Source organism: Aythya fuligula, chromosome 1, assembly GCF_009819795.1.
Source record: "Aythya fuligula isolate bAytFul2 chromosome 1, bAytFul2.pri, whole genome shotgun sequence".
In the NCBI taxonomy this organism is placed as follows: domain Eukaryota; kingdom Metazoa; phylum Chordata; class Aves; order Anseriformes; family Anatidae; genus Aythya; species Aythya fuligula.
Window position 1 is genome coordinate 58,679,688 of NC_045559.1, and position 17,058 is coordinate 58,696,745.

The 17,058-nt window shown below is 39.0% G+C and overlaps 1 protein-coding gene across 1 annotated transcript in view; it reads left to right on the forward strand.

The window, feature by feature from the left end:
• The first annotated feature begins 224 nt into the window (after nt 1-224).
• Nucleotides 225-17,058, forward strand: part of LOC116486466 (tyrosine 3-monooxygenase-like) — a 30,411-nt gene continuing 13,577 nt past the window's right edge. Inside the window, exons 1-6 of the mRNA XM_032182774.1 lie at nt 225-416; nt 1,351-1,525; nt 3,320-3,408; nt 6,770-6,837; nt 8,045-8,095; nt 12,101-12,246. Of these exons, the coding sequence (XP_032038665.1) occupies nt 225-416; nt 1,351-1,525; nt 3,320-3,408; nt 6,770-6,837; nt 8,045-8,095; nt 12,101-12,246 (721 nt within the window). The remainder of the gene's footprint in view (nt 417-1,350; nt 1,526-3,319; nt 3,409-6,769; nt 6,838-8,044; nt 8,096-12,100; nt 12,247-17,058) is intronic.

Consider the following 17,058-nt stretch of genomic DNA (forward strand, 5'->3'; position numbering starts at 1 on the left):
CCTTGATGTGTCTGGCATGGCTGACATAAATGGTTCTACATCCAACACAGTAGGAACCAGCTTGCATCACTGCCATCTGGCAGCTCTGGTCTCACCACCCACGTAGTCCCACTGCATCTCCAGTCCCATCACAATCCCCAGCCATTACTCTGGTAGAACTACACACAACCTCAGGAAGTTTTCACTGAACATCTTGCAGTTGCAGTCTTCTGCTCTGGCTCCCAATGAAGACTGACTTTGGGGTGATCTCAGGCCAAAGGGAAGAGGCCAGCAAGGAGAAGGTGATGCGCAGCATACAATCCTTGAACAGGCAAGGCAGCCTTGACTCCAAGGATGATGGAGCCACTCTCATCCTGACCCTCACCCTCTGCAATGTGAGGAAGACTGAGCTCTCCAGGGCAGCCAAAGTCTTTGAGGTACAGACCCTGCCACTCACCTTCCATCCCCTTTCTCCACTGACCCACTTCTTCTGCCCCTATTGCCTTCACCTCTCCTACTCTGCATCTCCCCCTCTCTTACTGCTGTCCTTCTGCTTGCCTGTGCCCCTGAGTTATGCCTCTGTCTGCTTTCTCCCTTCCTTCTTGTCCCTATTGTGCTTCAGAGTCTTAGAGAGCTTGACTGGCCTCTCTAGATGGAGGATAGCGCTCTGGAGGGAGGAAGCAGCTAGACACAATCATTTAGAAGAATCATCATTTTATGCAAGAACTGTTCATAGCAGATACCAGTCTATTGTCTGTTTCTAGCAATTGTGGTAGCCAGCCATGACTAAAAAACAGGCCAGTATTTCAAGTACTCAGACTGTGGTGTTGTTAGAAGCCAGTGATTTTTCCTGCATATTTGGCAGGAGATATAGAGAACACAAGAGCTGTAAACCATATACGCATTATATATTCTGGGCACATGAAGTACCCCTACCAGGTGCTCACTCTCATCTGTGAAAATGAATATCTCAAAAGAAAAGTATTGTATTTGTTACTTATTTTTAATTGTTTGCAATTATTTAATGATTATGGTGTTATTATACATCAATAGATCTGCTTTCATTTTGCCAGGCTCTCAAGAGTTACCCAGTCACTCATTTGCTATTTCTGCACAGATGAAATGCTACAATCAACAGTATCCCATCTTTCATCTCCATCTCTCTCTACGTAATTCTACTGTGTTTACTGTTTAGCCCTGCATGTATTTTAGCTCCTTCTAAACTGAGCATTTCTAGGCTTCATTGCTTAACATGTACTTCTTGTTAATACCTCTTTTAGTCATCTTTTAAAGATATTGTATAAGTGCTTCTAGATTTATTTGGCTTTTCAGTCTTTTGACAAGCCTCATATCAACATCTGTCTCTTGCAGATGTTTGAAACTCAGATCCATCACTTTGAAACAAGGGAAGCCAAAAAGCCCAAGAACTCTGCTGATGATCTTGACATTTTTGTTGAATGTGAAGTTCATAGTGCTGATGTTAATATCCTTATCACGTCCTTAAAGAGAGCAGCAGAGGATGTGAAAACTGGCAGAGAAGACAAAGGTAAGAAACATACGCATATGTTAGTACTGTTTTGTTTCTATTTGGAGTAGGTTTTTTAGCTTTCTCTTAATAGTATTAATTCAATCAGTCTGGAAAACAAGTGAGCATACATTCACTTTTCTTCAGCATGTGACTGTTTACCTTGGGATCATTCCTAATGGTGTAGAAAGGGGGGCATTTTGGCATGGGTAGTGAAACTGAGGTGAGAAAAGTGTTCCATCAAGTAGGGAGCTGAGAAGGATAGAGCAGCAAAACATGAAGCTCAGGTGAAACTGGAAACTCCCCAGTGACAGGAGGACTGTGGGCTGAGACCTGGACAGAAAACTGAGAGCTATGAGGCTCTTCGGAGTGACCACAGACACTTGATGGGAATGCAATAATATGGTAGATAGCCTGAACTTTTCATTTGCATGTACTCCCAAGGAGTTTGCTTAAGGAAAGTGATGGGACAATACCCTGCTTTGATGGCTTTAACTCAAAAGAACTTGGTACCAACCAAAAGAAGTGGAGAAAAGCAGCGGTTACCTCTGCTTCTATGAAGCAAAGACAGAGACAGTCAAACTGGTATCTGTCAGCACCATCCCTGTTTTACTGGCTGCATGCACTTCTGTAACAAGGTCAAGGATTCTGCTACAGTCCTTTCTCCCCTCTCATTTAGCCTGTCTGCCCTCTCCCAGGACTTAGCAGAGGATAGGCAAGACGCATATGGGGATATACACTGGATGACTCATGATCAGGTATAGGTTTTGAGGAGACATGGTCACAAATGGAATGACAAGGGACTTTCATATAGAACCGCTAGCAGAGCCAAAGACAAAGACAAAAAAATAAAAATAAATAAAGGGTGATGTAAGAAACCTGTCTGACTTGTATTTCTTTCTTCTCATTGCAGCATTGACTATAACAGCATGATAGAGCTGGTATTTCCCAGCATCTGTGTACTTTTGTAGTCTTGTATGTTTATGCACTTGCAGTGCTTGGATGTAATTTAATAGGACTAAAGTTAAATATTCCATTCAGTACAGAGATACCTGGTGTCCTCTTGTCAAGTATCAGGTTCAGGCAATCCCCAAAGGGCTTTTTCTCAGCTGTAACAACAGTCTGATCTCAACATCAGTCTGATCTCAGAAAGCAGCATTAACTTTGCCTTTCCCCTGTTGTTGATTTTTAATTAATTGGTTATAAATGCTTGAACTAAAATTAAAATGGGTACTGTACAAATATGCTTTTAGTCACCAGAAAAGGTCCCCTCTTCAGGAGAAGTAAACTATTTGGAAATTCAGCTAATGCTTGATTAATTTTTGTTTGGAAAAAAAAAAAAAAGAGAGAGAGGGGAAAGAAATGAAGTCAAGATACTTCTTGGCTTGTTTTGTTTCTAGAAAGTTCACATTTTCCTTTTAAAATGCAATTTTCACTTTTAGAAGTATGAAAATTTAAGGTTACTTTTTAGGCAAGATAAAAATATTTTTTGAAACCAAAAACACAGAAAGAAACTTCTTGTGCTGTGTCAAACAGAACATCTCATTAGGTCTAAGATGAAATATTTTTGTCTTTAAATATTGTTTCTGTTAATTAAAACTGATGTATTATCATAACTAGTTAATTTTGAATCATTTTTCATCCAATCTGCCAGCTTGGTCAGCAAAATGGAACTCAATAACTGATATACATATGAGTATTTAGATATTCATTGATGAAAGTAAAGTTTGCAATCTTCATCATAACTTCTATTTTCTGTGTCTCTTTTAAATTATTTGATCCTATCTCATTTAATTCTTTCTACTTTCTTTTAAGTGCCCTGGTTCCCCAGAAAAATCCAAGATCTGGACAAGTGTCACCATCTGATCACCACATACGATCCTAGTTTGGACCATAGTCACCCTGTAAGTTTGAGGTTACTGGGCTACTGTTGGTTTGTTTTTCAAAAAGAAACTATGTAGTTTTTTTTTTTTTTTGTGTGTGTGTGTTGTTTTTTTTTTTTTTTTTTTTTTTTGAGAATTTTAGAAGTAAAGAAATACCCAGGAAAAGACAGCAAAAAGGGGCCAGATAAAGGTTGATTTTCAGTGGAGTCTAGGATTTCAGAATGAATAATCTAATGAGAAAAACTTATTGGCTTTGATTCTCCAAAGCAAATAGCATTAACAATAGGCACATGATACAGTCATTTCTATGCAATATAGTCTTTAGCATGTGTTTACCTTTCATTGTTTAGTTTAAAAAAAATCTCTTGTTTATTATTTCACCTGTTATATTTGAATTATGCCCACTTTGTATTAACTGGTCCACTTAACAGTCAAGTTCCCCACCCTTTCATGTTTTGTGTTTTTTATGCCTCAACCTTTCAAACACTTTATATTTGCCTTTTCAATTTTGCTAATGCCAGGAATCTCATTCAAGTGCAGATGTACAGTGGATGGTAATGAGGACAAGCAGCAAAGAGCTAGTCACTAATAAATACCAGATCCTCAGATCCCGCAGAGAGAAGTAAGATGCTTAAACTTGCAAACATTGTCTAGACAGAAAATAAGATAAATACATGGCAGCACTGATTCGTGGACAAAATACTGGAACTGAGATTTAAATGTGACTGAAGAAGCTCAAAATGTCTAGTGATTCCTACTGAGATAAGCACCTGAAGTTTAAATTGGAAACAAGTTTCAAAGAGTAAAACCCTTATTTATATCTGACTTTTCCCAAGGTTTTTGAAACCAGGATTTTGGCAGTATTTATGGATACTGCTCTGTTTGCAAAATATTGTTAGAATGTTTGTGATGGGCTTTCCCTTGGATTCAGGCAGTAGGTTTTGGTTAAGAATGGGCCACAGAAAGGGCTTTACTCATAACAGTTACATGTATGTAATCTTAGCCCTGCCATATGCAGAAAATATAGAAAAGGAAGATGAAAAATGCACTGGAGAGTACATTTTTCTCCAGTGAAGATAATTCTAAGACAAAATACCGAGAACAACTAGCAATAGCATAGATGAGATATAAGAGTTAGGTACAGACAAATAAGGCGATCTGAAGGACCTTTTGCTGATTGCCAAGGTAGGTCTTGGAACTGCTGTGAAGTGTTCTGCAAAACATCATGTAGAAGTGAAGCATGAAAAGGAAAAAACACAGGCTTTGTGCTGAAATGTGCAAAGAAGATTTAGATGGATGCTAATGGAATCTATGTGATTTCATCCTTCCCTTCTTTAAATGTCTGAATTCTATTTAGACCCTTTTAGTACCCTGCACTATCTTTATATTGTTACCTATGTACAGCTCTGTATGGTAGCTTAAAAAATAAATAAAAAAATCTGGTCTATCTCCTATTTTTGACTTATTAATCTAGAAATCTCTAGGAGAGCTTCATATCATGCTTAAACAGGACATAAGCCAGGAGTTAGACTCAATAATCCATGTGGGTGCCTTCCAACTCAGGATATTCTATGATTCTGTGATTCTATCTTTCTTTCTTCTTTGCATCTTTCTGTTAGAAATCTTCCAAGTATTTGCCTATGTTTTTTCCTGAGCTATCTCTGAGGTTGTTTCCCATGAGATTAATGAATACACATTGGGAATTACTTGAATCCATCTACGTTCTACTTTTACTTTACCAAAGAGAAGGTGTGAGTACTGAAGAGGGTGAGAGAAAGCATGAGTGGTGTAGAGTTACTGAAGTGCTGAGTGAGGATCAGTCACCACTGCAGAATGCGATGCAATGTAGAAATACCTAAACTTGAAACAAGTTAGCTCGGGCACTGGAAATCATTCATCTGTGCCAGGCAGGGGCACAAGTCAGCCTCAGTTACTGTGCTGCTGACCGTGGCTCAATGTGGACAGGTTAAAGAAAAGTACCAAACGTTAATGTCCACAGCTGGCTCAGCAGAGATTTTGCATATACATTTAACTGCTGAATAGGCAGTTTAGGCTATCCATCTCAACAGTTCTGCTTTGTTCTTTACTGCCTCTTTAATGGCTGGAAAAGCCATGACACCAGTTGCTGGGGCACCCTGACACTTGTATGGTGCTTCCTTGGGGAGGCTCCTCTTGCAGGGACAAAGCTGAGAGGTCATAGCACCAAGACTCTGGCCAAATGGCTTTTTCATGTGTTTTGCATGGACACATTATAGCTACTGACAAGCAAGGGTGGCATTTGAATGACCATGTTTTCCATAACACATGACAAAAAATAAACTTGCTCTTGGGATCCAGTTCTTTGCTCAGATTCACGCACACAATACTCATTAACTGCAGTATTACTGGTATTATTGCTACACTGAAAATTATGTGAATAAACCTAAGGGAGAAAGTTGGCTTGTAGAATGTAAAGTGGTTCCAGTAAGTTCTGAATATTTTAGAATAATAAATATTTGTACAGTGATGTTGATCAACGCTGCTTTATGAGTTATATTAGTAATACAGTGCCAGATTTCAGATTTTATTCCTATTATGAATGATGTAAAATTCAAAGGAATTTGATCCCACATGTCTATTCATATTTAATAGCTGGAGACCCCTGCTTGAAACTCCATTTCTAGTAAACATTGCAGGGGAGGTGGGACAGGGAGGGAGGGGAGGGAATTATTGCTTTTAATAAGTAAACTGCCCTTTTGAACAGACACCACTGAATCTGCCTTTATTATAACATGGCAATAAATGGGCAGAAGGAGATTCAGATGAATACATATACTTTCTGTAGATTCACTGGTGACTCCACTGATTTCTAGCCAATGAATACCCCTTCTTTTTCCAAAGTGCAGAGCACCGTGCAGGTGCAGTGTACTTTCTCTGGTGAGGTTATACTGGGCTTGGTACCATTATGCGCATCACACTCCAGTACTGAAACCATCGTGCTTAGCACAGGAGAGCAATGACTTGGAGACTCAATTCCCTCCCAGCAGAAGAGACACCTCCAATTCAATTACTTTTTTTTTTTTTTTTTTAATGTGATTTTCATTAAAATTTGACTTTAAGTTTAGTGATAAGTGATGCAGTGTTTATGAACAACTCCAAAACCTTCCTACCAAGCCATGTTACTTTCCTTTCTGGTCACAGGCCCAAAATTTTCAGCAAAATGTCATGGATGTAACTGAGTGCAGACTTTGGCTTGCCTTGTTCATAAGGATCAAGATTCATTGCCTCAGAGAAAACAACCTAACTGAGGCCTAGTTATTTTGAATGCTTCTGCCAGCATATTTATTTATGCCCAGAAATCTCTCTTAATGTGAAACTTTTTTTGAATTATGTTTTAACTCAGGGATACACTGACCTGGAGTACAGGAAACGGAGGGCATTCTTTGCTGACCTTGCCTATAATTACAGAGCGTAAGTACAAGACTGCTGAAGAGGCACTTAAACTATCACTGTGTGCTTTCAGACATTCTCATGTGCAAGGGAAACCTTAATCTTTTAGTGATGTATCAGTCGGGATATCTATTAGAAAAGAGAATTTAGACATAGAAACATTACCTCCATACAATATAGACTTTTCTCACAACACAATAAACACATCTTAAAAGTCATAGGGTTGTATTCACATCTCATTCAGTGTGTTAGAAGGGGTAATTTCTCCATATAGGTCTTTCATTTCAATCTTGCAGTTCCTTCTAGGACAAGCTCCTAAGATGAGGCTAATCTTTTTCAAGGAATTATGAGGAACAATTTTTAGGACATTCCTTGGCAAATTTTTAGTACATATTTTTGACAAAGAAAATAAATTTACTACTATATTTGTTTGACAAAATGGCCAAGTCCATGTAGATTACCATCCCCAACCAAAATCTCCCTAACTGAAGAAATGCTATCAGGGCTACAGGGCAATTGTCTTTTCTAATTGAAAGAGGAAAAAGCCTAAAAACCTCTAATCTCCCATGTGCATGATTGAAAGTGTTCTCATCTTTCTGGGTGAAACTTCAGAATCACACTGCTGTCTGGCAGAGTTAAATAAATTGTTAGAACATATTAGAGTTAAATAAATTGTTAGATTATCAGCCTCATGGTGTCCAAGAAATGGTAAAATCTTCCAAGTCAGGAGATCTGAAGAGAATTCTATTTGACTATAGTTTTCTCATTGCCACTATATATCACAGCTAGTCTAGCAGAAAACAGCACAAGAGCACAGACTGAACTGACTGAACTATTGGAGAAGTAATAGTGAAGAACTGGAGATAAGACCTTTCATCAGCGGACTAAATGATAAGCATGCAGTGTATGCCTGGACAGATCTCTGCTGATGAGTTTGATGATAATACTGTGCTGATCACATCCTCATGGATGGATCATCCAGACATGCAATGTAAGGAGGTTGATTGATTGCCTTCAACGGTGATAAGGTTAAGCCTGAAGGCCTGTTTTTTTTTTCTTCTATGAAGCAGAATATGGCTCCCTTTCTTACCATGTTCTTCTGTTTCCTCCCCACACTGAACAGGGGAGAAAATACACACATTAGAGTCTACCAAGACAAGAAGTGATCTTTGTGTGACTGAATTTGAAAACTCCTTTAGAAACATGCATTATTTCCTCTTCATTACAGAGGGGACCCTTTGCCTCGCATTGAGTACACAGCACAGGAGACTGCAACTTGGTGAGTTTGTTACTTAAACTCTGAATCCTGGGCCATTCCATTGCAGTGTCAGGAAGGACAGGCCATATGAGACAATTATTTTGAAGACACATTTAGAAACCTCAAATTTTACTCCATGATTTTACTCCTTTTGCTCGTTTGTTTTGCAGAAACTCTTTCTCTAGGCTGGCCCTAACTATTTGCTTTATAGAGCAAAACATGTTTTCCTGACCATCTCCCTGCCTGCCAATCACATCAAGATATCAAAAGTTACAAAACACCTGGAGCTTCTAGTAGAATATCTTAACCTTCAAGAGCAACCTTGATTCCTCCCTGGATTTCTTTTAATTGACTTCTAATTAATCATGCCTCTGGTGGTGACAGAACTATTGCCTCTCCAGATCTGTTACCAAGATAAAGTGCCCACTCATGGAATAGCAGCTCACTCACAGGATGTGGCTAATCCAATATTAATAGGACAGACCAGCCTTCACTGTTCTTCTGCAAATATTCTTTGCTGTTAACATGAATAAGTGTCATTCTCTTGAACTGACGGTGAAGGAAACTTTGGAGTGTCCTTCCAGAATACATTATTTTCATTGTCTTTGAGGTCATATGAAATGATGGGCAACTTTTACGTGGGTGCAGCATGTCTTTATTAGGTCTTTGCTTCTCCTGAAGATTTGCCACTTAAAAAAATGCCAAACATTCATTCAATTCACAGTATGTTTGCAGACTTTACATGAAATTAGTGGTAGATCTGAAAGAAAGGGGAGTTCTTATCTCATATACCTCAGTTTCCACTTTCTCCCACTCTTTAATAACTCTCAGTAAGGGGCAATAATTATACATTTTTATGATAATACAAACAGAAATATATCCAAATGCCCCAAATTAAGAGGAGGGCCCCAGGATTGTGCAAGGTACCATATGTGCACATAATAGAGTCTTTGTTCAGATAAGTTTACAACATAAATGGAAAGTCAGCCTAAAGGTGGGAGAAGGGGACAGTGATAACAATATTTTTAACTGTGGAGTTGAAAAAGTGAGAGCTTAACTGATTTGCCCCAAATTATACAGGAAGTTAATGTCAACGCTGGAAATTAAATCCATATTCTAAATCTCTCATGCCAGGACCTCAACCACAGGGTCATCCCATCTTTTTCAATGATTATTTTACTTTAAATAAAATTTATTGTGCCATAGAAAGCTTGAGGGGTGTTGTCCACAATCATAGAAACCTTGCATCCAACTCACCCAGGCAAACACATTTTTATTAAGCTCAAATAAGTTTTTATAGCATCTTTCAATTGTCAAAGATTGATAGTCAGTGTCATGCTCATGATTGCTACCACCAGCCAGCAATCTTGGCATGGGATGGTGTGTGGAAAAGTCATATTTAAGAAAATTTAATTTTGTGTTCTTTCCTGTTTTTCCCTTTTGTTGCCAACCTCCGTCATTCCTGCCCTTCTCCACCTAGAATTAGTCCCACTGTGGTAACAGAACAGACCTTTAAAGCAGTATCTGCCTATTTCCCCAAACAACCAGTCCCAGCAACCCAGGTTGTCTTGTTATGTGAAGCTGTTTCCAAAATTAGACCTCTCAATGGTTATCACAGCTCCCTGGGGCTGTGCCCTGAGGTCAGCTGCATTACAGCACAACTTAATTGAGCTCAGTGCAATTGAAAGGGAAATTTGTAGCACAGACCAAAATTCCCTTGGTGTTCACTCTGAAGAGTTGTTGGATGCCTTCAGTTTGTAGCAACATGGTTATAAAAATGAAAACTAATCAAGTGCAGAAATATGACTTTCAGAAAACAGAGGGTAGAGATGAGCTGAGTTTGTGTTTTTAAGCAGCACTCTTGGAAGGTTGTGAAACTAAGTAGTCACAGAAGATGTCTTGTGGGTAAAAGCTATCACAAGAAAAAGTGAGAATCTTAACCAAAATTATGGGGATGCACCTGTCACATGTTCATAAAAAAAGCAGAGAAGTACCACTTTTTATCTAAAAGAATAAGGGTATTTATGCAAACTACAAGCATTGACTTTGAAGTCTTTCATGTGACTGGCTCCATCCTTCAATAGAAAGCTTATTTCTGCAGTGTTGCATAGCCCACACTTTCAAAACTTTCTCTTTCCCTCTCTGGACTGGATGACCCTCAAATAGCAGCTTAATGGTCTTCTGATTGTGGAGACAATGGATGTTGAAAACAATGTGATGATAGAGAACCAAATCCCCATAGAGGGTCAGAGTCACTACCACTTAAGCATGTGAAGATTGTTGTTGTTGTTAGTTGTTTGTTTGTTTTTCCTTTTGTCGTTGTTGGTAGTGGTTTGCCCCAAACACCCATTGAAGATGTATTCCTGGGCTCTACTATTGTTTGTTTGTTGTCGCTGTTGTTTTTATAAATAGGAGAGACCTACTGTAGTCATATTTTCATTCTACTTCAGTTTTCTGAAAGGTGGCCAATGAGCTAAGATCCTTTACAGCCAGACTAGCACTTCCACATGGTAAGACATCAACACTATATTAGCGCAAGCTAAACTGTCCTTTGGAAATATCTGCTACTCTCTACTGACTTTGGAGTAAACTTAGATGATTGCCTTAGAGCTACTTAGAAAGGACAGATGCTTGACTTTGGATAATTCATCACTACTCTCTGAGACTGTCTATGTTTCTGTGGTAGACAATGTTTGGACAAACAGTAGAGTGATACTTTGATAAAAGAGACCATATGTGCAGAAGTGTAAACAAGCCTGCCCTCTTTAGACTCCAGTCTGGGGCTGAACTGTGTACTGGTTCAGATCCTATGCAATCCCACTGAAGTCAGTAGTATTCTATGGGGAATAAGGCAGGGCAACATTTGAACTCTAGTCATCCTATTTTTTTCCTAATTCTTCCATGGAAATGGCCCAGTCTCCTGCGGCTTTTGCAATAGTGACAGCAGCCACTGGTTCCGTCTGTTCTTTTATTTTTATTCCTCCTAACTTTTGCTTTGTTTTGTTTTATGTTGTTTCCTTTCATTCTGGTTCATTACTCCCACACTGTGTAAGTCATTTGTACAAATGGAGAGAGCCATTAGAGACTGGCTATCACCTCCATAGCAACAATAGCATCACACACACACACAAATAAAAATAATAAAATAAAAATAAAAACAAAAACAACAAAAGGTCATTTTCCATAGCCAGCACTTCCAAAAATGATCTCAATTTTCATAAAACAATGTTTATAAAATTTTTAACACCCTAGGGCTATGTCTGAACAAAAATAGCCATTTCTATAAGTTTCTGGCCATCCTATTACTACTTGTTTATTTTGTAACAGCTAAATGTATTCCAAAACACAGCTCTAGGACCAAGCACCATCAAGTCTGAAAGAGGCTTGAAACCTGTGACAAAATATGGTTACATCAATTTTTTTCAGCCTGTCTCCTTTCTTATGATGGGCTAAATGCTTCAAGAAGTTGTCATGTGTTTCAAATACGTAGCTCATGGCAGACATTTTGAACTGCAACAGTGTGAACCTCTTTGCCTGTACAAATGTACTCTTCAGTATCAGAAAATGTGATTTTTTAGGGCTAGCAGTCAGGCTGGACATGGAAGTAGAGGGACTAGCATTTCAAGCTGAACTTTCATTTAGAGAGCAAATACCTGACTTATTCCACATGTAAATAGTATAATGCAGAAGGCCACAGCTTCACTTTTCTCTCTGTGGCTCCTGTGGTGCCTCTGATACCTTTATTTCTAGTCAATGTTTCCAAACCAGTATTAGAAACCTAATTAGAATTAGGGTATATTAAGGGATAAAGCAAATTTGTGGAACAGAACCCTCCTTATGAAGGAAAAGTGAAACAAAATGCCCCAAGCATAGTTACATCTGTCCGTACTTCATCTTCCAAGCACCAGGTGTCCCAGGCTCACATTTTTAGACTCATGCTGGGGGTCCATGTCTCTCTGGATCTGTAGGTAGAGCAGAAAAATACTTTACTGTGGTGGGTCATGCTATATGGCTCTTGCTTTTCAGGAGAGAAGTCTACAAGAAGCTGAGCAGCCTCTACCCTACTCATGCTTGCACACAATACCTAGATGCTTTCCAGCAGTTGGAGCAATACTGTGGCTACCAAGAGGACAACATACCTCAACTTCAGGATGTCTCCAGATTTTTAAAAGGCCAGTCATTTTGAATTATGGCTTATTCTACAGTTTCCTGAATATTTATGTACACCACATGTACACACAAGCTGTGTTAGAGGACACAAGATGGTAACCAGAGCTGGTTAGCTGTTGGACTTCCCTCATGCAAGGTGACTGTTAGTAAGACATTGATACAAGGCATATTTAGGGACCGAGGCGTGACTGAGTTTGTTTGTTCTGTCAGTGACTACAGTTGGTGTAGCACTAAACAGCTAATTCCAATACCATAGTAGCTCACTTCTTAGCATGACTTCAGCATACAGTTTTTCTGTGGGTTTTGCTGTATCACTTCTACAACTAAGCTGTAAGTAAGACCCAAACATAACTACAGGTAAATACCTCTCAGGTCCACGTGTTTGTTTTTTTTTTTTTTTTTCCTGCTGCTTGAGACAGGATGGCAACATGTGCTAGAGGAACACAATTTCCAGGAGGTCCTGCTAGTCAATAAAAAGCAGCTTCCTTGCAACACCACTGCTTCTTTCTGTCCCTATGACCCCACATACCAGTCTAAACTGTTTGGCACCTAGTGTGCAGGAGAGCAGAAAAGTCATGGTGCTAGGCTATAACTGCATGAAGATTTGGCCTCAGGTAGAAGAATCTATATGATTGCAGGGCTGACCTACCCATTGTTAGTTGTGGGCAGGCTAATATAGGGCTGGAGAGAAAGAGAGCCTGCATTATTATTATGAAGCCACAGGCTGAACACTAAAGAAACAACTAAAGAAAGCCTGTCTTTGAAACCTCCTTGCTCTTCTTGAGTGAAAATGAAATATTCCAGAGAGTGGAGAATAACTGCTCACTACGCCAAAATAAATAAATAAAAACTATGGCTTAACTTTAAATAAATTCAGTTTAAATAGAGTACTCAGGAAATCAAATGACCTGCTCCACATATCAGTAGGTGATGCTAGTTAGCTTGATTGAGATTTCTGTTGCTCTATAGGTTTCCAAAACACTGCCAATTTTACGGAAAATTAAACTGTTTGATGACAAATATTTTAGTGTGAGGGAATGGAGGGATGCAATATGAAATATGACTCTCACGAAGATGCCAGCACCAACCAGTTGTAGGAATTTCTATGTGTATTATGTATTTTTTCCTGTATTTTTTTCACATATTTTCCTATCCATTTAGCCATCCCTCCTGTAGTAATTGGGCTTATAAATATTTTTCTCATTAAGTAGCTTATCTCATCTTATCTCATTTACACAGTAGCTGACAGCAGGGAGCTTCAGAAATCACATGATACTGGTCTGTTTACCACAAATATTCATACTCTTGGACTGAATCAGATGATTTCAAAGTGGGAAAGTTTAGGACAATGTAAGAATATCCTCTCATAGTATTATTCCTATTGCTCATGTTGGTTGACAGTATTTGATTATCTTGAGTCTGGGTCTACTTACTTCTTTTGTAGGCTCTAGTTCTAAATTTTCTCTATGCTATACAAATTTTCCTGAGGAAAAAAAAAAAAAAAAAAAAAAAAAGAGCACTAAAAATAGTCATTCTGAAAATTCCACTAGCAATGGCTGGGAAAATTTTCACAGAGTTTCAACTCGACTATTTCAAACATGGCATGGCTACTGTAAGCTAATTGTCCAAATTACTTCTCTGACCGAGAATGGGAATCAGGCATGTCAGAGGCACTTTATTCCACCCTGGCATGTGTGTCCAAGGAAATGGATAGAATGACTCCCTGAAGTGCCAGTCCTACCCTCCTTAAACTTTAGATAAAACCAAGATGATACGTAGCTCAGCATGGAGGCTTTATGAAGCATAGACAGAACAAAGTTGGTTCAAAAGAACTATGTTAAAGATAGACATATTTAAGAGTTGGTAAGCTATTTTAGACCCATTTTATGGTGCTTGGAATTGATATCCTCCTTATCTTCAATGATTCCCTCTAATAAGATCATTTATTATTAATCTGTGTGGCTTTTACCATGATCTTCAGCAAGGCCAGAATATTTAATCCTACAGCTCATGAATCAACACTGTACTCAGGCTTCTTCCTGTGCTATGGGTGTGCAGTGTTCACCCAACTAAACTTCAAGCAACCTTTAGGCTGTGAGGTCTCCCAAAGTTCCTTGGCAGTTAGTGGATGAATTTCACCTACTACCATAGCATACAGTGGATGAATTTCACCCCATCTCCATGAGTGGAGTTCCATTGTGCAATTTGTTCTTCCACTGGTTAGCTCTGGATGAGCCCTGAACTGTCCCACTCCCAGTTAGGATGTAAATCCCAGCATGCATCTTTACTGAACACTGCCTCTAAGGACTGGACTATTCTTTAGTATATGAGATGATAAGCCCTTGTATAATAAACTATATAATAAATGGAAATGCAGAGAGAGAGAGGAATATCCTGCAGGGAAAACTATCATGCTATAGACAGCCCAGACAGCCAAATGAACTTCCTTTTTTTTTTACACAGCAATGTCTGTGAACTCTGCCAAGTGATCCCCTCTCACTTTAATGTAAGTTGAACTACAAGATATGTCAAGTGTTAACTAGTCTGGTAGTGAGGTTGGTTTAAACAGAAATGAACCCTACTTCATAAGTATTCCATAATTACCTAAAGGGAATTTAAAAGGTTAAGCATGTGACAGTTTAACAGGGCAAGAATTTTTCTTAAAGGGTTAACTAGAGGAACCTAAGCACTTCTTTCTTTCTAGGAATGAAGTTTGGATTTAGACATTCATTGTCCTCCACAGCTGGAAGAAATTACAGCCAGTGAACTCAGGCAAGCTCACACTACAACACGCAGGCCTGTATGCACAAGTTTTTCTAGGCCAAGAATTAAGCCTTACAGATCGCATGAGGTCAACTGTTTGAGACCTTCTCTTCAACTCTTTCTGATTTCAGAGACCTTTGGGCAGCAGGTCCAAGCAGCCACACCCCCAGTTCTCTGCTGATTTCTGGTTTTATTGTACACTAATGAAATAAAAGTTCAGATTTTGCAGATAATACCTTCAGCAGAAAACTTTTTTTTTTCTATGGCTTCTGAAGGCAACTTGCCAAGCCCATTCCATCAGCAGACTGTCTGATTCATTGGCCTGTATTTTAAAAGGCATCTCAGGGAACATAAGCTGTAATTTTCATTTCTTTTCTGCTCCTTCAACATGGATGCTAAAACAGTATAAATTTCCCTAGACTTTCTCATAGTCCTTCCAAAACTGAGTTACTCCAAGGCTTGGTAATGGTCTGATATATTTTTCAGATGGTGCAGTTATCATTTCACTCAGACTCAGAATGTAGTCCAAAGATTATCAGACTCTGAGCTTTTCATGTTCTTTCTGATTGGCTCAGTATGTTGTCAGCAGAAAGGGAATGCCCTTTTTATTCTAGCTCCTGGACAGTCCACATAGAGACCTATTTGATGGTCTTCTATTCCCCATAGCACCTTGCTTTCCTAACTTGGGAGGGAGGAGAACAGGAAGCAACTTTGCAAACACTTCCAGTTCCCTGGTTAACTCTGATGCTTTTGGTCAGCATATAGAAAAAGACATAATCTCCATAGATTTATTTGCTGTTCATCTTTTTTGTCAGTTTTGTACCCATTACCTTTTTAATATGGTCAAGCAATAGAAGATAAGCATGGTAAACACTAGCCACCTAGTCCCTCACACTGTCAGGTAGAAAAATTCCTTACTCTCCACTCATTTTTTTTTTTTGTCCTGGACAGTTTGAGATGTTTTGTCATTTCTATGTCTTCGAATAAGGCCTTTTTATCTCCCTTCCCTTCCCTTCCCTTCCCTTCCCTTCCCTTCCCTTCCCTTCCCTTCCCTTCCCTTCCCTTCCCTTCCCTTCCCTTCCCTTCCCTTCCCTTCCCTTCCCTTCCCTTCCCTTCCCTTCCCTTCCCTTCCCTTCCCTTCCCTTCCCTTCCCTTCCCTTCCCTTCCCTTCCCTTCCCTTCCCTTCCCTTCCCTTCCCTTCCCTTCCCTTCCCTTCCCTTCCCTTCCCTTCCTTTCCCTTCCTCCTCTTTCTCTCTCTCCTTCTCTTTCATTTTCTTTATCTTTCTCTCTCTCTCTCTCTGTTTCTTTCTGAGAAAAGTGCTAATAGCCAGACAGAGCAAGACAAGAAATGCTGGAAGAAACATTAAAAACCAAAACAAAACAAATCTTGTAAATGGCTTGGTTTCTGGGTGGGATTTTTTTGTTTGTTTACATAAAATAAATTAGGTTCCAGGCTTCATGACACAATAGGATATGGATAGCAAAGGGAGAAAAAAGCCATTTCTGAATTTTTTAAAATGCAGTTTTATGCTTTAAAGCGGATGAAATGTCATTTATGGGAGCTGAGAATGCAACACAGATTTTGAATATAGGACTTCAAAAAGATTACCATTGGCTCTCTTTAAAAGCAGTGATTTTCAATTTTCTTAGCTTTGCAGACCACCAACATGTTTCCCATGGAAAAGAAGATTACGCATTCAGTTGACCATAGGACAGTTTATTTTGCCAGTCATCTCTCAAAGACCTTTCACAGTAATGTAGGATGCTCAGGGATAATATTGGTAACACCAGGTAAAATCCAAGTGCAAAAGTGTTGTGTTTTTCTGACCTCTTCTATGGAGGACAACTGTGGAGCAAAATGTGTATTATCACATCACTGGGAGGGTATGTAGTCTGTTCTAGGCAAATATAATGGTGAAAAAATCAGAGGGGAAAAGTAGCTGAGAATAGCTAATAAAAAATCTGACATTAAATGGCTAAAGGCCAAATTCCAGCATCATCTCTAACAAGGACATTTTTGCTCTTCCTCCTGAGTGTTCCTGTTCTAATGA